The sequence below is a fragment of the Parambassis ranga genome, chromosome 18, assembly GCF_900634625.1.
Source record: "Parambassis ranga chromosome 18, fParRan2.1, whole genome shotgun sequence".
Lineage (NCBI taxonomy): Eukaryota > Metazoa > Chordata > Actinopteri > Ambassidae > Parambassis > Parambassis ranga.
In genome coordinates this window covers 8,361,530-8,383,840 of record NC_041038.1, presented here as the reverse complement: position 1 = coordinate 8,383,840, position 22,311 = coordinate 8,361,530, and the positions used below count along the sequence as shown (strand labels likewise).

Genomic DNA, 22,311 nt, shown 5'->3' with positions numbered 1-22,311 from the left:
TAGGGTAGTTGCCTCTCGGTGAGTGACTACCCCAGCCATTTTTGTTTTGTCTGCGCTCTATTTTCCTATGTGCCTGCTCAGCAAGCGCTCTCCGTGGTGCTGACTTAGATGGGGGCAAACCGGTGCTGTCCATGGTGCTATCATCACTGGTCCTATTTCAGTTGTTCCTTGCTGAGCTACAGCTGACGGTGTTCGCTTTTGTCGGGCTCTGTCCTTTGTGCTACCTCATCTCTTCCTAGCAGAGAGCGTGCCATCCGCAGTGCTAACACGGCTGGTTTGGGCCTAGGTGCGGTTTGAGCTGCCCAGTAACCACTTACTGCAAGCAGAGCCAATGTCTGCCACAGATTATGAGCTGCTAACTGCCACTCTGGATCCATTTTCTGAATCCTCAGGAGCAACCTTTTTTTACACCCAGCTCATATCCTGCCAGTTAAATGGGTATCAGGAAGCAGATTTGTCATTGCTGTAGCTTACAGGCTCTATCTTCGTGCAGGCGTGGTGGTATTTTCCTGAGGTGCAGTTAGGATTTTCTCTGTTTAGTATTTTGACTCACTGTGCGCTGCAGTAGGGGGAGTGTGCACTGCAGTTTGGTTGAACACATTTTGCACTGTGAGTGACTTCTTTAATTAACAATTCAATACAATTTTGTGTTTTTACTTGATAAAACTTTAAACTCACTTAATCTTTAGTTAAAATGATCACTCACACGATGCTCCTGTGCACGTTTTGTGGATATTAAGTGACACTAATGACACTTTAGTGAGGTTGGGGTTGCTGAGATTTATTTTATTTTTTTTTGCCTGTAAGAGCTAAAGAATCTGACATATCAGGGGGATTTCTGTTCAAATGTTTTTTTGGATCATCACACCATTAAGTGGCTAATTTGACACAAGGTTTGTGTGAACAGCTGTGCAATCTGGGAAGTCATTTTGTGATACTGCTTATTTAGATATTTGCTGCTGTGAGTAGTATAAACAAATTAGCTTTGTACATATGGGTGCTGCGAAGCAGGGTGCACTTTGATCTAGTTAAGTGAGGTTGCATCTAAAGATATGAGGGCATCTCTAAAAATAGTAAACTTGCTTGGACTTGATAAACATGTATCAAGGGAGCGGGAGCTCCAGACAGGAATGTAAGGTGATGTTTAGAGCACATACTGCAGCTAATGAAATCAAGAACTGAATTGTAATGATCTCTATTAATATACTGCTGCTTAACTTAAAGTTGCTTATTTAACAAGCGCCTTGTCTTAGACATGTGGGCATAACAGCTCTCTACATAAAACCGCACTCCTACACCTCTTTCTCCCACATACAGCCGCTTTACCGTGTCCCTCGGTCCACATTGGGGTGACCAGGGAGCTTTTTTAAGCCAACGCATCTCAGCACTCAACAAATGAATTGGCGTGTGAAGCTTCGGAGCTTCAGCATGTAAGAGAGCAATGGGGATTGGTGTGCTGGCAGGTTACAAACCTTGGCGAGGGCTGGTGTTAATTAAAGGCTCTGTTCAGCACTTTCCAAATTAGATGTGAAATGTTAAACAGGAGGGGGTTTGCCATTAACGTGGTGCTCGGTGAGACCTCTGACCCTGGCTGAGGGCGAGGCGTCCTTGAGACATAATTGTGCTCGCCCCGAGATCGGCAGAAGGAGCAAAAGGGAGAGAAGAGGGGAGCAAGGTGGGAAAAGTACTGGCAGCTTCCTGTTGCTATAGGATGGGATACTCGTGTGTTTTGCCTCTTCTTCCATTAAGCTGTCGAGAGGTTGAAACGATTTGCCTCTCGGCCTCTCTCGCCCTTGTTCGTGTGTTTTGATAGCCACAGGAGGAATGTATTGAATTGTAACCATTCGAGGGATACACCAAATTAGCCCATTTTCACTTATCAAATGTCAGAAGTCTGAATTTGAGCGGCTGCCAGCTTTCTGTCTCTTCTGTTGTCTGAAATAGATTTTTTTCTTTCCCAGCTCCTGAAGCTAACCGCGTTTGGCACCGTACTAAGATGATCCCAGATAAAGATATTTTATGAGATGGTGCAGACGAGTACTCTCCAGTGTGCAGCCCCAGTTATGTCGAGTGCTCTCTTTTGTCTGTGCCTACTTGTCCATCACACACATTTACTCCATTTTTCTACATCTCCTTATATTCAGGTCACGTGACTATCCTCGAGTAAACATTCAACCATTTATTCTTTTAACAGGATTCCCTCAGAGCTGGTACAGATGCCTGTTGTTGATCTTGACTTCTACAGTTAAGTCAGTCACGACATGCACCTACTAGTCTAGACCTAGACTAGTAACCGCCTATTGATTGTATTCCCTCAGCAGATGTTTATTATCACTTGCAAAACCATCAAACTGGAGCATGTTAATTTGTACATGCTTCCTGCTATTACAGTGTGTTGCAAGTTGACAGCGATACCCCGGAAGGGGACCAAGTCATGAGCAGAGGAGACACAGAAGTAGGTCAGCTCCTAGGCGCTTGTTACATCATACATATTCATAAACAGCACCCAGTTGTTGCAGAGCTAACTCACTCCACACAGACTGTTTATTCTGCTCATTGGGCCCCCTTCTCCGTTTAAATGTTAAATAGTGATTACGCATGATGATTATATCAGCAGCAGACCCTGACTGCTGCATTTGCATGCACTTTAGTGCTATTACATAAACATTATACTATTATTATCACACATTCAATAGGTCATCCCAATGTGTTTGCTGTCATTTGGCTGAACAAAGACAATATACAGTATTATATAAAGAAAACTTTCACATTGGATTAGAAGATTGATACTACCTTGTATTTATTAGCCAGCCTGATGCAGCTGCTTATCCATTTAGCTTAGCTTAGCTTATTGATCAGACTAGTTTATGATAAGCTAGTTAAGCTCTGACTGCTAATACAGATAAAGAGGTGGTATCAATTTTTTTATCTAATGTCCACAAAAAAACACAAATCAAATATAAATGTAGCATATCCTGAATTTTAAGTAAGATGTTGATCTGAGTTTGGCTCATAAGCTGCAACAAATGGCAGCTGCATTTTAAGTTAACATCCAAAGTTAAGGTTAATTTATTTTTTAGTGATATTGGATGCTGCTGACAGACATGCCCACAGAGGTTATAGCTACTGGTTCGATTGACATGGAGTGTTGGATAGATGGTGTGTTGTTGTTTTTTTGTAGCAGTCAAGGCTGTTCCTCCATGATGAGCTAATGTGCTGTTTATCAGACACAGTTGTGTAAGATCATGTATGTTGAAGACTATTTAAGACTATTTATGTGAGCCTACCACTTTCTCATATTTCTCACTCTCTCATATTTCTAGTCAAAAATGGCCATTCGTAAATTGCTTGTTTTGCTGTTTTGTGGTAATGGGAGCAATTTGACTTAAATGTTCAATTGATTCATTGATTGTTTCAGCCCAGATTCCAGCAGTCATGCATGAACATTTCTGTTACATGTGACACCTTAGCTGGTAGATTCTGAAAAAAAAGTTGAAACACCTGCTTCTATTCTTATCATCAAAGCGCACCATGTGTGGTCACCGATGCCGTACTTGCTTATATAATTTTTTACAGCCACACTGAATGGATCCATTCTTAATTTCGGTACACCGTGGTGCCGCGCTTGTCCTTCAGCCGCGGTGGAGGAAAAAAAACGAGAAAAAAAACGAGTGTGGGAGAATGAATACAAACTGAGTCAGTCACAAGGCTATGAATTGCACTGATAGTTCAAAACATGATGCTATTTCTGCCAGCTACTGTTATTCACTCAACCCTAATACAATCAGACACTCCAACACGACGATTATGCAGGGGGCGAGATTGACCTCCTCTCAACTCCCAGCAGCCTGTGCTACAGTTTCAGAGCTATTTTAGAGAAACACAAGAAAACAGAAATGTAGTTCTGTATGTCAATTAAATGTCCAGCGCATTCTGATACAAGGATAAAATGTAAACATTACTTTTTGATGAACAAATTCTGATAGCAAGAAAAGTAATATTTGTACCTCTAGGTGGTCCTGTGTGATGCCAGCAGGTGGCCATAAATGCTATCACCAGCCCATCTGATAGTATCTGAAGGGCCTTTTTGCTCATTGTTACTACCTGCCATAAACATTTCATTACAGGAATCCTCAACCTATATTTCAGTACCCACCCTCCTCTCTCTGCAGTCAGAACAAGTTCGTCAGTCGTGGAGAGAGACTGAGAAAATGGAGCTGGAGAGAGAGATGTGAGGGTGACAGGAAGACTACGAGGAGCTCATGCTGAAAATATTGAAGGCGAGGAGAATGTTAAAGTCAAAATGAGAAGGGGGGTGGGGGTGGAATGATAGATGGAGCTGTGGATTGCAGGATGCTGGTATTTATTTTAAAGAGCAGACAACAAAGCAAACTCCTACATGCACCAGTTAGCCGCTATAATCTACCTAAAGGTGTCGGTTGCTTGTGCGAGTTCAGGGGTGGCCTTGCCGCATTGGCTTTGTTTTGTTGAGCAATGGCCATGGCGGCACATCACACTCGACCCTCAGGTTTCTTTTCTTAGAGCTGCAGAAGAATTGATCCGCTCGCATGTAAACAGAGCTTCTCCAGTCTCCGGCTCTAGGTATGTATACACAGGAGAGTTCCGACAGAGGATGGCATATACTACACAGCGTATCCCTCCTTTTCTATTTTTGTAAACTCCCTCTTGATAGCTTCCTGAAGAGCAAAATGTCATCCACTTGTCAGTTTTCATGTAAAATCATTTGTACTACATAAACATGATTATTATATAGGAACAGAGGCCAAGCTGGCTTAATACGCTAATTTATGCTTGCAATCATGATGTGATTATGATGCTATGACATCTATTGACCATGTGACCGATAATCTAATCCTTGTGATCGTTAGACTGACAGCATTACTGTACATGGGCTTCAAGTTATGCGTGGCCTGACTGGTGCAGACAGGCTTTACTCACCCTGTGTTCTTTGCTCTGGCTGCTTCTGTACGCCTGGCTGCTCTCCTCCCATCCTCACCACTCTCTCCACACACAACTGGGCTGCAGCAGTAGGTCAAATGTCACCCACTTGGGATTCAGCATCTCCTTTTGTCATTGTTGAGCCTGATGATCTGTGTGTGCATGTGTGAGTATGCCAGGGAGAAAGAGAGAGAGAGAGCAGGAGAGTGTGATTTTGAGGGGTTTGGGGGTGGGTTAAGAAGAGATTTCTCCTTCTTGCTGTTATAAAAATAGCCATTACCACATGGAAAAATCACAGTTTGCCTCTTGGACACACCACATCTGTACTTGGTTCGGCAAGAAATAGGCACTGGGGAAATTGTGTCTATGTGTGTGTGTTGGGAAGGGGTTCTTTATGGGCAACCAGCTGAGACCACATGCAAGGAACATGCTAATTGGTATTCAGGCCAGAGCTGTCACAGCTTCTCACAACCGTTCTTACCACATACACATTCATTTCTGTTGCCACGGCGCCAGCCCCCAGTGAGAGTTTTCCTCCATGTCTAAGCTGAATCTGTCCAGAAACCCCAGTAAGTCTCCTTGGTCCATCAGCTGGAGTGTGTTTTTCTTCTATTTTCAGTCATCTTTAATCAGACTTGAGGTGTTTTCAGCCCCTTTGTTCATGTTTACTGTGACTGACACATGACTGTTAATAAAAAATGATTGCATGAACCTGTGCAGTGTTTAAAGTGCTAAATATTTATATGAGTTGTTGACTCATTTTTTATCATCCTGTTATCAATAAGCTTTGACAAACAGTGCAACCATTTAAATAGACTTGTAGCTTCCATTCAGTGTGCACAGTGGGTGTCACTTCACATTAAACATGTATTAGAGGAATGTTATGCTTGTGATGCCCATAATATAAACTAGGCAGAAATCCAATGACACCCTTCACATTGGATCAAAAAGTACCTTAATTTTTCTACTTGAAAGGATATCACCTCTCTGTTGACTGTTGCTTTCTAGTTCTGTTTACCTGTCACAATCTGGCGAAAGGAGTTGGGAGATCTCTGTTTTTTGTTATACTTCGAACCTACTAGTATGACAAAGGGAGACCAACTTGTGATCGCTGTGGCCTCCTCAGCTGCTCTCATACTCCCTCTGACTCCCCTTCTCTCTCTCTCTGTCTCGGCTTAACACAGTTGTCGGTGTGGGGAGACTAATAAGCCTGCCTTTCGGCACTTACCACACCTGAAAATAGCATTTTTTTCTGTTTACTTGCTTCTCTCGCAGTGCTAGATTCACCAGCCTATATTAAGAGCCCACTGTTTGGCAACACACAGCTGTTGAGATACAACAACTCTGCATTGTTAATTTGTCTGACCTTTTGTTTTGTCTAGCTGCAGAGTGGATGGCTACCAAACTGAAGAAGGTGGAGGAAGCCTACGAGACAGTGAACATGGAAATAAGGTAAGGAGTAGAATTATGAAACACAGGCAGATGTTAGCATCTATTGTCACATTTGTAGCTAAATCCTAAAACATTTTCGTCTGGTGCCTTCCTGTTTGTAAGCATCATGGTTTCCTACCAGGCCTTAAAATAGACTCCTTCTGCATGGAAAGCTGCTCAGTAGTGAATTTTCATTGTGTGACGCCTAAGGCTAATTTTAATGAAGAAAAACAAATGCTATTGGTGGCTTACTGTGCTCTGCTGGGTAGGACTATTTCAACTTACTTTGAGCAAAAAAGCCTTGTCCTGAATTATCAGAAATGATTTGAGGCGTTTTGTTGTGGCGGAAATTAGCGTGGCAAACTTTGTAATTATTTTGAATTAATGAAAAATAAAATGAAATAGCTGTTTACACTAATAATTTTCACTCTATTAAGACATTTAATTGATTCAGACATTCTTTTTAACCTTTTGCAACAACACGGTGTACAGTCGCACTCTAAACATGCTTTACAACCGCTGAGAAGAAATGAGCAGCACGAGCAGGTTTGAATGTGTTTGCTTCTTCTCGGATGTTTTCACAGAGCTCTGAGCCAGCCAGCAATAGCTGATAAGTAGCTGCCGTGGCCTGTAGGCCTATTCATTACAGAAGGCAGAAAAGGGGAGCCAACTACAGAGATAACAGTTAGCGAAAGGTCAAGATCTTTTTTCTTTTTTTTTTCCAGCCCTCAAACAAAAGACTGCATGTGGGGGGAAAAAGGAAGCGAGACGCAGGAATGACATCATTTGCTCTACTTCTTCATTGCCCACCTTTGCTTTAATTTGCTTCTGGTTAAATTAGTCACCATCATTTGTGTTGGAGCAGCTAGAAAATGGATTTTTAGGCCAAGTCATTTTTCAGTATGCTTTGTATTTGGAAGATAAACAAAGATGAAAAATCTCTTCCCAGAATTTTGTGTTTTATGTCATAGAATTTGGCATTTGAGATTTTGAAGGATTTCTTTTCTCCGAACTCCGAGATTAAGGTTTGAAATTATTTTTTACATTTACATGCTTTTAGAATCAAATATTTTGAAGGCTTTATTTCAAACAGATTTTTAATTCTTTAGAAAACATGGTAACCAAAAGCATTAAACAAAGAATTCTAAATTCAGACCTCATATATTTCCACTAGCCCTAATCCCCTTTTGTAAGCTTTTTTTGTGTCTATAGAGTTAGAATAGCTTTCTTATCAGTCCATACATTTTACGCTGTAAAAGGCAATTTCTGCCAAAATTGGCTCTGTGTGTGGCTTTTCTGACCCCTGCCCTTCTGAGAAGCACACACACGCACGGTTATGCAACCTGCATTGCTTTTCTGACCCCGGACCATCCACCCCCTTTCCACCACCCTACCTTATCAACCTCAAGCGGAACAATCACCCTCCCTAAACATTTGTTAACCCCATTAGCAATTCAGGGTTATGAATATGTAAATTATGGCCTGTGCACTGTTAGAGATAGGGCTCACTTGCCTTATTTTGCGATTAGCGAAAGAAGAGCAGCCCTCACCAGCTCAGATAATTGGAGACACTGCATAGAAATGGGCTTTAAAGGGCCACCTCATCAACACACTATCCAAGAAGTCAGTCACTATAAAAAGCAGGGAAAATAAAGCTACACTGTCAGCACAGTTGTGAGTCATCCCGAAGTTATTAAAGCAGCTTGTCAGGGACTTACAACAAACTGCACATATCAAGAATGTGTTTTTTTTCTTCTCAAGGGTTAAAGAGCATTTGAGTTACTGGATATTGTGCTGCACATTTTGTACTTGATTATGTCCAGGCTTATTTTAAAACATCAACTTAAGATTTAAGTATAGAGACTGTATATCAGTAGCATGCTTTCTTTTGCCCAAATAAAGCTTAGAAATTGTGATTTACCGTTTACCGTACCGTAAACTCAGAATCTCATCCAAACCCTAATGGATATTTTTGTTGCCTAAGCCAAACCAAACACCAACAGACTATTAAAAATGAACCTATAAGAACATGACCACATCCATAAAATGTAGACCTCTCAAAATCTTGGAGCCTTTGTGACAGTAGTATGTGTTTTAATGTAAGCGTTCTCCTGATCTTCTTTGTTTTGCTTCCCTCAGTGATCTACAGAAGAAGCTGGCCATAGACTACGGAACCGACTGGGAGTTTCTGTTTTTGAACGGCCAGTGTTACAAGCTGAAAGTATACGAGTAAGTAATAAGCTGAATTCATCAATTGCAACCGGTTACTTGTGCTCAGTAAGAGATGACTTTAAAGAACGATCACATAAAAATGTCAACAGGAAGCTAGAATCCATCTTATTTTGCGCCAAAACAAATTTTATATCTGTAAAAAAATATGAACCATCTCAATAAAAATCCACCATTTAAGGTTGATAATTTGTGAGCTCCGAGTCACCCTGGAGAAGCCAAGCAGCTAAATCAACTAAATTTAATCAACAGAATGAGCTTCTTTTACTCTCTCCCGCTGCATCCCTATGGCCCCTGCTGGGGTAGAATCTGTTCTCCTCAGGATTGCTTGCCAGCTGGAGCTTTAGAAGCCTGTGGGTGGTTGCAGTTTTGAAAGAAAATTATCTGAGATCTGCACTATGAGATCTGCACTGCAAATACATTTTTCAGACATCCTTGGATTCAGTGGTTTTCCCATGCCCTCATACACCAGTGTGATTTGTTTGCTTAGTTTGCCATTTAGGAGGGAAAATCTAAAAAGCAAAGATGCAATTCTGGTACATAAGCCAGAAAAATCTATTTCAGTGTTTTTACTGTTGACAGTATTGAATAACAGTACTACACATTGCTTGCAGAAATTGTTTAATTTCATGATGTGTGGAAGGAGGGCTGGCTTCTGTGATGTTGTTTTTCTTGTGGAGAAATACTTAAATGACCAAGAGACAAGTGCAGCCAGAGCTGGCTAGCAACAATAATGGATGCATATCAACAGAAAGGAGCTTAATAGGCTTTGAATTTCTCAACATCCAGATGGTATCTTTTGTATTTGTTTCCCCAAAATCAGCCAAGAAAGGCAAATATGTAAAGAGCAGATTAAACAGTGTGTTTGTCTTCATATATTAGCATGTCTTGCTAACTAGCTTAAGGCAGTAAACAAGCAGTGCTTTCAAGGCTGTAGAGCTTATCATAGCTAACTATGCTGTAGGATTATGGTTACATCCAAAAATCAGTTCACACTGTGTTCTAGCGTTGTTTAGGCTAATGGTTGTAGCTCTCGCTACCTATTGTTAGGGGGGATTCTTATCAAAATTTTAAATACAACAACAAAAATAGTGAAAATAACACTACAGCACATCTGTTACTTGCAAGAATAACGCACTTCTTACAAGATGTATCAAGTCAGCCTCTTTCTCTGAGTCTCACCCCCTCAGCCTTCTGCACAGAAACCCATACTGTGCTCTCTTACATTTCTTTCTCTGGCCTATTGGCATCATACACTCCACGTTATTTTTCATCCTTCAAATCACTGAAGAGCACAATATCCACTATCGTCAACTCAGCTGAAGGTCCTTTGACCTACCATCACCCTCTCAGCCATGTACCAGTTCCCCTCCCTGCCTCCCCCTTTATCCTTGCTGTTCGCCTTCGAATCGTGATCCTGAAAAGACATGACATTGACAGACACATAAACCAACGGCTTTCTATAGCTCTGCTTCCCATGCCCTCAAGAAGCAAAGAAGCAACGCCATGGTTCCTCTCAAGTAATGGAACAGAATCTCACACTAGTCTTTCCAGCTTCTTGATCATTGAAACCATCCTTCATCCAGCTTCCATCCATCCTCCCTGGTGTTCACATCATGTGCCAGCCTCTCTTTGCTATAAGGGCCTGAAGTCATGAAAGTTTGCTTTGCTGCCTAATAGCTATATATTACAACAACACTGTGGGCTTGCCCAAAGAAAGGCCTCACAGAGCCCTATGTGAGTTCATCTACCCGGGGCCTGCAGCAGTTTTGGAGTTGACTCGGAGTCCCGCCCTGATTTTACACACGCTGTATTTACACAAGCACACACTTTGTAAACACAGTTGATTACAAAATTCGACCACTACAGTATTGTTTTTGGTGATTTTAAATTTAATTCAATTTAATTAGTTCAATGACAGGGACAATGGCCCACAAATGCTTCATTAGAAAAGCACAAGAACTAAACTTTAATGTGTTTATTGGGGTGGATACTGTGTTCCAGTTTGATAGATGTGTGTTTTCCTTCCATGTGAGGGTGTCGGCTGAGATTTCTGCTTTGGTCTTTGTGAAGGAGGATCCCCCTTTGTTGATTCTTCTACCTCACAATGGTATGAATCACATCTGAAAACTATGGCTTGAAGGCCTCTCTTGTTGGTCCAGGTGGAAAAAAAACATAATTACCTTGCTTTCTAAGAAAGAGAAAATGCAGCCTTTTGTTGTTGTACACTTTAAAGTGAAATGATTAACGCTAAGATTAGATGTTGTGTGGTAGCACAATGCCTTCTCTTCCCTTTCACCAAAACAAAAACATAAACAACAATATAAAAGTCTACAGAGGGAGCTGCATTATCTTTTAATGGGAGTTAATGGCATTCTTTAAGCAGGTATTTCTTACATACGTACATAGCTTACATCGTAGTCAAAGTTTGATGCTCAGCTGCCAAAATCCATGTGTCTTCCCCTGAAATGGTCTTGCTGGTGGGACCTTATCATGAGTCGGGAATTTAAAATGCCGTCTTCTGCCAGTGAATCAGAAATAAGCCTGGCAATTCAGTCAACACAGCCTGGCACAGCATGAAGGGAGACACCCCATAATGAGTTCTCAGTGGCGGAGTCCCTACCTACAGCGGAGTCTAATATTCCTCCCGTGGATTTGTTGACACTCCTCAAAGCAACTTAAATCGAAGGGCCGTGATTTATGCAAGACTGTCAGGTCAGATTGACTCAGCCTCCGCTCTCTTGTCATTAGAAAGTACAGCACTTCAGTGAGTCATGCCTGCCACTGTGGTTCAGCTTTGACAGAGAAGAGAGAAGGATAACGCAGCACAAGTGACACTTCCAACTGTCTGTAGAACATCACATGGCCTTAACAGTGCATTGGGTTCTTCGAGGAAAAGAAACAGACTCCATCAGAGTAGCCTAGAGGGAACTGTTTCAAATTGGATCCAATCCATGGCAGGGCGGCTGGTGTGGAGGCCTAGATGTGTCTGCTGAGAGTAACGTGGAAATCAAGAGCTGCATACATTCATGAATGTAGATTTCATAACAGCTGTGTGAGCCCAAATTAGGGATTGACAGAACCATTTGGGCTTTTTGCTATTTGTCTGCCTGTGGACAAGTGTTTGTTAGAAATTTGAGGATTTTGAGCAAGCATTTCCTAGATATGAGAATGAATAATTAAATGAAAGAAATTAGCTTCCAATATGAATGTAATTTAGCCAGTCAGTCACCATTCCCATCTCTAGCATGAAGCATGGAGGCCTATGGCTGTTAGAAACTGATATAATGAAGAAAGCTACATATGCACGAATGAAATGAAAACCTAGTTTGCCCCTGGTTTATCAAGGGGAGGAAGAGGCAGGGGCCTAGTTAAGCATAATTGGAATGTTGTTAAAATAAGTGGTTGGCTGCAGCTGCTGCTTATGCAGGTCCATGCCTTAGAGCGGCAGCACTTTGTCACACCCATAGCTTTCAAATTACGATAGATGTGGCACAGACACCGCTGTTAAATTAAAGCATGAAATTTACCATTACTCTTAGTGAGCTGCTCAGGCAATTAATTACTTTACTTTTAGTTGAAAAGGTCACGTTTGGTCAATTGTCAATAACAGAGGTGGTGTAGAGAAAGATCATCACTATATACGGTCAAATTTCCCTTTACAGAGGTGAGGGATTATTTTTATATATGATTAAAATGTTGAAAAAAATAAACGTTTCATATAAGTTAATTTGGTTGAACTATATTATTTCAGTGGCTGGTTTATAGTCTATCAGCTCATTGTTTTGTTTTGTTTTTTCTCGTTCTGCCTCTGTCTGTTTTAAGCCAAGCCCCCACCTCCAGAGATATGAAATGTGGCTGGCTTGGAATTTCTAAAAAGTGTACATCGAATGTTGTTATATGCAGCAGGTTTTTAGGGTCCTGTCTCATCCTTATTGGTTACTTAAAGGGCTGCTTGAGCTGGGAGCAAGGGGACTTGCCTGGCTTCTAACTGCCAACAGTCCTTACATCTACCCTGATAACTTGGTCCCTAGGGCTAGGCTAAGCTAAGCGCTAAGGGTTTGTTTTGGAAGTGGACTAACTTAGAACAACCATTCATAGTTGTAACACAATAGTGGAAGTTGATGGGGAGCCACTCTCAAGAGGCCATTTGAAGTACTGTTTTGAGGTTGCCACTTGGTCAAAACTGCTCTCTAGGAAACGCATGGATGACATTTTGTACAGTGCACATGTTCAGCTCTACACCTGTTGCCTGACTAAATGTGTAACAAATGTACATGTCGCATGCATTGAAGAATCAGTGGGGTAAGTGAAACAAAACATAGCGCATTTAAGATTGTTCAGATAAGCCAATAAATGCATGTTCACATGCCTATCTGTGATTGGACATTGATATGTATGGTTCCTACAAGCCACATTGAGGAACACAGTCAGTTTATTTTCCTGTTGAATCACTGCCTCCCTCATTCAACTGTGATTCAACAAAGCCTTTGGCTGTGAGGATGCTGGTCTTTTCCTGTAAGCAACTGAACACACGTGGAGATTCTGCCCAGTCCACAGCAGGGGTGGCCATCTGAAGTAGCAAGAGTTTTTCCGTTGGTCCATCAGACCTGTGAGCTGGCAGTCAGTGAGTGCAAGTGTGTCTGGTGGGATCATAAAAAATAAAATCGTCACTTCTCATCAGTCTTTGTTATGGAGCCAGCTTTGTGGCCAAAGTGGGCAGCGAATACAGTACATGTGGGTTGGTTGTGTTGTTTTAGTTTTTTTAGTTTAATCCCAGATTGTTTCAGCTCACCAGGACTTCCTGTATTTAAGTTAGAATGATCTGATGTTCATCTTTATTGTTACTGTACTTGTTAGTGCAAGACAGACAGCAAACAATCTTAAGTCTCTTTGTTAAACAGTGTTTGGCTTATATTTACTTTCCTGCTGTGTCTCATTGACAGTTCCTGCTGTGGCAACCTGAGCCTTCTAGCAAGATCAACTGAGTTTATCTTATCTAATCAGATCTAATATGTTGTAATTCTGTAACTGATTAAAAAAAACAAAAAAAAACCACTCCAGTCAAAGAATAATTACCTACACAAATATTTTTCCTTCACCTGACGCATCGTAATGAATTGTTTCTTTGCTACTACTCAGTAAAGCGGCTGGCTTGAAAACATCCACAACATTATAAAGTTTATTTTGACATGACATAAAACTGCAGTAGAAAGTAAAAGATTTATACAAAGGGTTCAGCATTTAAAAAGCAGTGTTGGCTGCTTTTGGTTTTACCATTGTACACACTTAAAGACATATATCTAAGAATTTTAATAAAATAAACAAATAAGTAGCAAAAAGACCACTAAACTGCTGGTTCAGAATCAGAAAACCATCACAAGAACCAAGCAGGAACCTCTGAGGCTGACAATTAAAGCTAATGCACAACTGCAGTTCTGTAAATGGCCACTTGAGGGTTGCTCCAAAAGTGGGTCAGCACCATCAGCAGTAGACACGTTTAGTCTCCACCGTCTTCTCTGTCATGATGATGAATTCTATCCTGATCAAGAATCTGTGTAAATAGTGGCTATTCCATCTGCCTTAAAAATTCTTTCACTATTGCAGTTCAGACGAATAAAAAGCCACCTTGGTCTGCACACTGTCTGAATGTGTCTGATCTTCTAGCCTTGTTAACCTGAGAAATTCTTTTGCATCAGAAATGGGGTCGAGACTTGACCCACTTAATAAATTTCAGGAGGCGATGGTGTGGTAAAAAATTGGAGCATTGAAATGGAGTAATTTTTTTTACAGGACTAGAACACCTATGGTTAAAAATTAGTGATATTTAGCAGCCAGAGAATGAACATCTCAACTTTTCACCCGGGGAGAGACATGTTGTTGTGATGCTCGAACACAGAGAGACACAAAACAACACAGTAAGACTGTCAATTTGAAAATGACTCACTTTCAAATGTCAGAATCTGTGAGAACTTATGGAAAGCCGATATTTTTATTAATAACAGTAATGGGCATTGTAGTGTATTTCTGCCCATATTCACTGAAAAAAGCAAATCTAATTTAAACATTCACCACCCGCTTTTCTACATACTACTCAGTGGTATTAACGAATCATGTGAGTGACAAAGGCTGCTCCCCTGTTGTTTTTAGCATGTCTCTTAAACACAGCCCTTCTTCTGATCTTGAGCTGAAGTGAGCTGAAGTGTTGTGTGAACAGATGTTTCACAGTCGCTCTCGAAGCCACTGATTGTTGGCTTAGATCTTATTTTCACTTTTAATGTGGGAACTCTAATTATCACCTTAAGTTTTGTTGAAGTAGATTTCCCCGACACGTTTTAGTGTTAAGATCCATTTTTTACACCTTTCGAGGAGAAAAAGTGAAATGATTATAAAATATTATTTTAAGCCATGTTGCTTGACGCCTACTTTGGATCCTTTACATCGTGTGTATGCAATGTCAATGGTGATGCTATGCTAACTAGGACAATATACAGATATTTTCCTGTTGTTATAACTTAATTTTTGTATATTTTGGCAGACCTTCCTTTTGTGCCATCACCAGCAAATCATTCATATGTCTCATCCTTCAGCTTTTCAGAGAGGAAAATGGCAGCAATAATAACGTAACATCTTGAGAGACGGAGGGAGAATGTCGCTTTAAATGATCTGCCGGAGGCTGTTTGCCTCATTGGTCCTTGTGATGGCTCTAAAAACTAAATTGGCTTCAAGTTTGTCTTGCGTTGTTTCCCATTTTTTTGCATTTAAATTGAGGCATCATTTGAGCTGGAGAGGGCCCTTTCACTGTATTATTATTTTCTGGGTAATTTATGTGGGAAAGAGGTCTCCGTTGTGCGTTCACCTCCTTTTCTTCATGTTGTTTTTCAGAGGCAAAAGCATAATATGATAAAAATCTTCTTCTTAAAAGTCTTCTTTTAAGAATTCTTTCAGCTGCCAGTCTTGCTACGCAGTGATCATGATGCTCTTTTTGAAATTATATGAGACCTGGAAATGCAATTTTAAATACTCCTCCTAATAATTTCCACTTATTTCCTTTCAATCTGCATTAACCCAATATATGTAGGTACTCCAGATATACCTCTACAGAGTTATGCAGGAGTTACATCAAGTTATAAAAATATAATACCAGAGAAGCACCTTTTTGCCTCATAGACACGTTTTATATCCATATTTTCGAGTATCAACATTGATGCACAGCTAGCATAGAGATTTAGGAAGTGGAGCTAAGAGTGAGTGGAGCTAAGAGAACCATTATTAGACCGATTGTTTTACTGAGGAGCTGCTGTCACAATGACAAAACTAATTCAGAGGTCTGGATTCTGACGTGATGACTTGATGAGATACAAAAAGTGTTGAAATTTCTGAAAGCACCAAAAATAAAACTCTGATCATGGCTGCACTTTAAAACTTTTACTGTAGGAAAGCACTGCAAACGCTGCAGAACTTTCTCACCGCTGAGACATAAATCAAATGGCCTCTCTCCCACCTTCATCTCCTACGGTAGGTGCTCTTATATTAGATGCTGTCCTGGAGAAAAAAAAAGCACTGTACTAAGACAAGGAAATTGCTCCTAAGATAAGAATAGGCTTCTATTTATTACATAATGAAAGTACAGCACTGTTAAGTATAATGGTGCAATGAAGCGTCCCCAAATCAGTGAATCTTAATTCTCTGATTTGGGACTGCTTCATTGAACCTCATTTAAATATTCGGCCTACAGTACTCAACAGTTTGTGTTTATATGTGTGTGCGACAAAGGTTGATTGTAGGAATTTCCAATATACTGTATTTATGATGCATATTTCTCCTGAAACGATGCATACTGTCATACTGATTGGCTGTAGAAACCAAAGAAACTGGGCTATCTGAACTAGTGAAACGGCAGCAGAATGAGACAAGAAACAGCCACAAACAAGCACAATGAAATATGTTGTAGCGTTACTAGCTCTGCATTTTTCTGAGTTAGAAAAAAAAACTCACCTCATCAGCACTTATCTGAGTTTAGTCCAGGGAATGCCCTTTTCCAGGTGCCCATTTTATTCTTATCCACTATGCTTAAAAAGGTACACAGTGTGCTCTGCAGGCTTTCACTCCGAGGCCTGTAATCCAGGAGTTCTTTTTGCTGTGTTGCTGTTACTTAGACAACACCACCTATAGGAATGGTATCATGTCAAGCTAGGTGACAAAGGTGTAGGCTTGTTGACACAGGAGCTTAAAGCTTGGAGTTGCTGATTAAAGGACAGATAGGTGCTAGACAGCCCTTCTGCCTTTACAAGCAAGCAGGTCACTATTGATTCAGGTTGTGCAGGTAGAAAAAAAAAACAGGTATCTTCTTGTATTGTCTTTCACTACTGTGACTGTGATTCTCCAATCAGCTGCTTTCTTCACAGATTGAAAAGAAGCTGAATAAAAGAATCAAATCTTTGACATTTATTTGGCCCTCTGTTTTTGTGCTGAGAGTTTGATGAAGGAAGCGTCTTAGCTTTGCTTAGCTTAGCACGTATACAGGCACAGAGGGGAACAACTAACTCAAGCTTACCCCCACTTACCCCTCAACGGTCAGCTTTATTGATCCCATATTCCGATGACATCAGGAAATACAATCATATGTTCTGTCAACAAAAACATAACATAATGTTACGCAGAAATGTTACCATGAGTTGTATCTGGCGGATGTATTATCGACTTAAATGACCAAAGTTTTCATTTGAATACGTTGCAATTGTTGTTGCCCTGCGATGGACTGGTGACCTGTCCAGGGTGTACCCCGCCTCTTGCCCATAGTGGAGTTACTAGATAATGGATGGATGGATGTCGATCTAGTTAGAAATGTGCGTCTGTGTTTGCATGTATGTTTTGCTTAGGTAGTCTGGCTTCCTCCAATATTCCAAAACATGCATGGTTTGGTTGACCCTGGTTGACCCTGCCTGTTGCCCATCGACGGCTGGGGGAAGGTTCTTCTAAATCATGAAACACCATGATATATTTCAGCTCCATTTTCAGTATTAATAGATGTAAACAGTTGCCTTTTACTTTAATACTTTAATACTGCATGACCTATAACATTACATACACAAGAGCTTCTCTTTCTTATATAATGACAAAACAAATAAAGACGCCTTCAGCATACAGTAACTACTACGTTAACATTAACATTGACATTAAATAACATTGCGACAACCTAGAGCTCATCTGGAAATACACTACATACAGATGAATGGTGTTGTTTTCCTTTTGCCGTTTGCTAATAAACAATTAACCACGTCGCTTTCTATTGCTGGATCACCTTTGACCTCTGGCAGTGTTACCTGTAGCCAGTGTTGATGTTGTAGCGATTTCAGCATCACCTCTAGTGAACTCCACCCACACTGTCACACAGCAGCCTAGAGGGAGAAGTGCTTAATTGCTATCTCTCTTCTTCGCTCACTCTTTTGACTGAACCTCAGTGGACTGAAGGAAAAAAAAATATCTTCATCTCTTTTTCCTGTGAAAAAGGCATTGTGTCAGAAGTGTAATTAAGGTTTGCTTCCAGTTTCCCACAGTGTTGATTTTTTTTTTTTTTATGGTGGGCAGCCATTATTTTTAAGGCATAGCAAGGACCCCTAAAAACTTTTGCGGCATTGTTTTCTGTTGATAAATAATCAGTTATCCTTGATATTGTTCCCACAGTTGGGAATTTGCTATTATATTTATTTTTAATGTTTAGTTATTCATTGCATTCATTTATAGTGCACAGTGTTTATTAATAAATGCGCACTCTCTGTGACAACCGAGCACGTCTGTAGGCGTACATAAAAAGTTCATGTTTTATAACTGTTAAGCTCTGCTCATGTGTGATGAAGTGTGTATCGCACATTAAATATGATTGAAGCTGTGTAATAGCTTGTTTACATAATTGCTCAGACATGAAGAGATGTTAAAGTTTTGTTGTACTTGTAGGTTGTTTTTTTTTTTTTTTTCCCCAGAAATCAGCAGATTTTTGGGTGAACTGGGCCCCGCTGTCCAATCCAGTGAAGCATGAAATACTGCCTGAGGGGCTAAGTGGTTGCATCTAAGATATTTATTCTCTGTGTACCTCCAGGCCCTAGAACACCTGCCAAAGATTGACACAGCGGTACCGACTTATTATGTCTGGTGTCAGGGCTGCATTGTCAGATGGTGACAGATCGAACATGGGGGACAGAGAGAGAGATGCAGTGTGTGGAGTGCAGGCCCTGAATGGGAAGATCACTGTTGTCATTTTTGATCTGCTGCTTCTAATTATTGTCACTGACTTAATCAGTGATCCACCATGTTGTATTTTATCTTTCTTATCCTTTGTAGCTTCCACACAGTGTCGCCCCCCCCCCCCCCTGTTGAACGTCATCATCTGTCATATTCGCGGCCTGTGATTCATGTGCACCAGCACACTCTGATTCCCTCCCACTCTCTTCTGCACACTTTTATTTCTTTTCATCCTTCTTGTCTTGCCCTTCCCTCTGTCTTTTTGTTCTCCTTATATTTTCCTGTCGGTTGTTGTCGGTGTCTTCTCCTCAAAGCCTTTGTCACCGCCCGTCCATCTCTAGGCGGATATTTCCCCTCCTCTGTGTCACACAGTGCTTGTTTGCTAAGGATAGCCGGGAACAGTTTGTGTAAGTGTGCCTGTTTGACCTTTCTGCTATGTCCCATTTATGTAACACAGATGGCAGAATGTGTCTGTCTCTCAGACAGACAGCTAATCAACCTGCAGCACAGTCTGCATGTTGGACTGTAATCTGTCCTAACTTTTTTTTTTATACCCACCGACACATTTTCTGTTGCATGCTTTTGTTTCCTCACAAGCTGCCACATGGAGGCGAATATCCAAGGTCACATCTCAGTGCTCACACACAAACAGCCTTGTTTTTTTTGTTTTGTTTTGTTTTTGTCCAGTGATGGCGTGTCAGCAAAAGTGGGATAGGATGGATGGTTTTGCCTTGAGGGTAAGATGGAGTGTGGATAGAGAGGAAGGGGGAAGTGAGGTACAGACACACAGGGGTACTCCCCTCTGGGACTCATTTGATAGCTTTTTCATTGCGTTCCCCCTTTTCCTCTCCCCCCTCCTCCATCTCCTTTTTCCTCTGCTCGCTCTGTCTATCAGGTGCCATCTGTTTCTGGGCTCAGATGAGGATGTTTGTTGTTGCTGAAACACCTGTTTTACAAACTTAATGAATCTAGTGTCTTGTATGAGGAACATTAAAGCCAGTGTCGAGAGGGAATTTGGATTTATTTCTTTTATTATGCAGTTATTTAGCATGGGAGCCTATTTGGCACATGTCGCATTGTGGGTTTTTTTTGTGCTTTTAAGGGTTCTGTTTCAGTTATTATTATTATATTGGACCAAAGCACAGATGAGCTTTCATTTCTGTGGTGCTGTGGCACCATGTATACAAGCTGGTGTGGGTGTCCTCTTGCTAGCTTGTATAGAAAACTAAGCATCTTTGATGCAGTCAAGGCCAGCTGTGGGAAAAAAACTTTAACCAGCTCTTAGCTCTTGTATACTGAGAAAGAAGAAGTCTAAAAAAAAAAGCAATAATAAAGCCAAAGACTGCAGTTTCTCCAATGGCCACTTGAGGCAGGCTTCCAAAAGAGAGTCCAATCCTCTGGGGACCATGAATGTACAGACATTTCCAAAGGGAAGAATAAAACGCTACAGAAAGATTCTTGTGTACTCAAAGTTGTGTTCTGTCCCTAATATCTGTTGAACGGGGAAAGGGGAACCCCCTACTGAAAATCTACAGTAGACATGAAAGCATAAATGCCTAAATGCACATCTCCAAAATGAGAAGCATTTAATACAATCTGCAAACAAGAGCACAAGAACTCAGAGCCAATCACTTACCTCTCCTGCTATCCCACTGTCTCTGATGTTCTCCATTTTCTTTTCTTTCATCTTGCTTTCTTCTCTCATGCAGCTTTTGATCCCCCCCCCCCTCCCCCTTCGCTCTTCCCAGCCCACATCGCCTTACGCTGCAGCCATCCCCCCCTTCTCCTCCACTCTTACCCTCACTCATTCTATCTCCTTCTCTCATTGTGGCTGCCTGGGCGTCCTCTGCTCTTTTATAACAGTCAGCGTAGCGGTTCAAATGTCAAAGGAAAAAAGCCCGATTCCCTCCCTCCCCCTGTCGGTTTCACCATCACGGCTTTTGATCAGTTTTTTTTTTACTTGAACAAGTGATCATGCCTCTACTCTCCAGCCCCAGCAAGTGCATTAGTGATGGTCTGTGCTAATTGCTAACTCCTCTAGTCTTTATAAAAGGAACTGTGGGTGGCAGGGTAGCCTCTTGTCAATCATTTGTCCCAATTTAAGCCAGGAGGCCTTCCTCTTTAATTGCTGTGTTAGTTAAAGCATAAACACTTTTTTTAAACTTTGCTATTTGTATGTCTGTGTATCTTTTACAGGGCTTACACATTTTTTGGTCATTCATTGTAGCAGACATTGTAGTCACTGAGTTTTTAGATGTTTCTGACAAATTTGAGTCCAATATTTCCTTTTTAGCTACCTTTTGGTCCCCACCAGCTGTTGAAAGAATAAAGTAGCTCTTAGCTTTAGCTGCTACAGTAAATGCAGCTGGCATGAAGTTATTTTTGTACTTGAAACAACTCTGACTTCAAGAACTAGGGCAGCTGCAAAGTGGTGCTAAAGTTTAAGGAATAGCTCCCTTTTAAACTTTCTGTTATGTGGTGTATGAAATCCTGGACCTACAAAATTGTTGTTTTTGGTCTCAGGTTCCAGATTTTTTGTTTTGTTTTATTAGTTGCACAACAATCCTGTAAGAGATTAGCAGCTATTGGTGTGTCTATGATGACAATAGTACATAGGACTCTGCCAGTAATGAGTGGTTCTTCCAGTCACAAGCAAACATTTAGTTTTTTCAAAACTTTTCCAGATACAGCCTCACAGATGGTTGCGTGTAACAACAAACAACCAGTTTTTCAGTGTTATGTGGTGGAAAAATCATGCTGATGAAAGTACGGGGGATGTTGTGTGTTAAGAGACAAGCATACAGCTAGTATAAGTGTGTGTGTGTGAGTGCCCTGAGTGAGCAGAAAATAAGGGCGGGGGGCTATGTGAGAGATGGCCACTGCGCAGGCGCTTGAGAAAAAGGCTTTGGACACAGCCACGTGTTATCATGCCAACCTGACCTGCAAGTGAACCCGTTGAGTGCATCTAGAAGTTGTTGTGTTGTAGCAGTGCATCTAACAGGTGCGTCCTGGTAAGATGGGTGTGCTAACTGAGGCACTGGGTGAGATAAGAGTGAAAATTGCAGCGTAAGGGAAAAAACAAACCAGTGCTAATAAAATTTTAATAAAAATTCTTCAAGGTTGGCAGGTCAGAGGCAAGCCTAATATATTATCCCAACACTCACTTACTAAGAACTTAAATAAGGTTCCCACACAAAGGCATGCAGCAGCTCTGAAACAGCCTGTGAGTCCGTGCAGTTGAAAAGCAGCCATTGCAGGCCTGTAAATCCAAAACAGTTGCACAAAACAGGCTTAACCCCTTCAACCCTAAGCCAATTTTTTAAGGCATCAGCTTGAAAACGGCATGCCCAAAATGAATAGAGTATATCTCAGCAACCACTAGGTGCATTTGAATACTTTTGGTGTCATAATAAAGAGAACACCTAGGAGATTTGCTCAGATGTTTAAGTA

General features: G+C 41.0%; 1 protein-coding gene across 1 annotated transcript in view; it reads left to right on the top strand.

The window, feature by feature from the left end:
• The window catches only part of LOC114451188 (glucosidase 2 subunit beta-like), a 98,566-nt gene that overhangs the window by 60,279 nt on the left and 15,976 nt on the right, over positions 1-22,311 (top strand). Inside the window, exons 11-12 of the mRNA XM_028429761.1 lie at positions 6,342-6,411; positions 8,530-8,619. Coding sequence (XP_028285562.1) covers positions 6,342-6,411; positions 8,530-8,619 — 160 coding nt within the window. The remainder of the gene's footprint in view (positions 1-6,341; positions 6,412-8,529; positions 8,620-22,311) is intronic.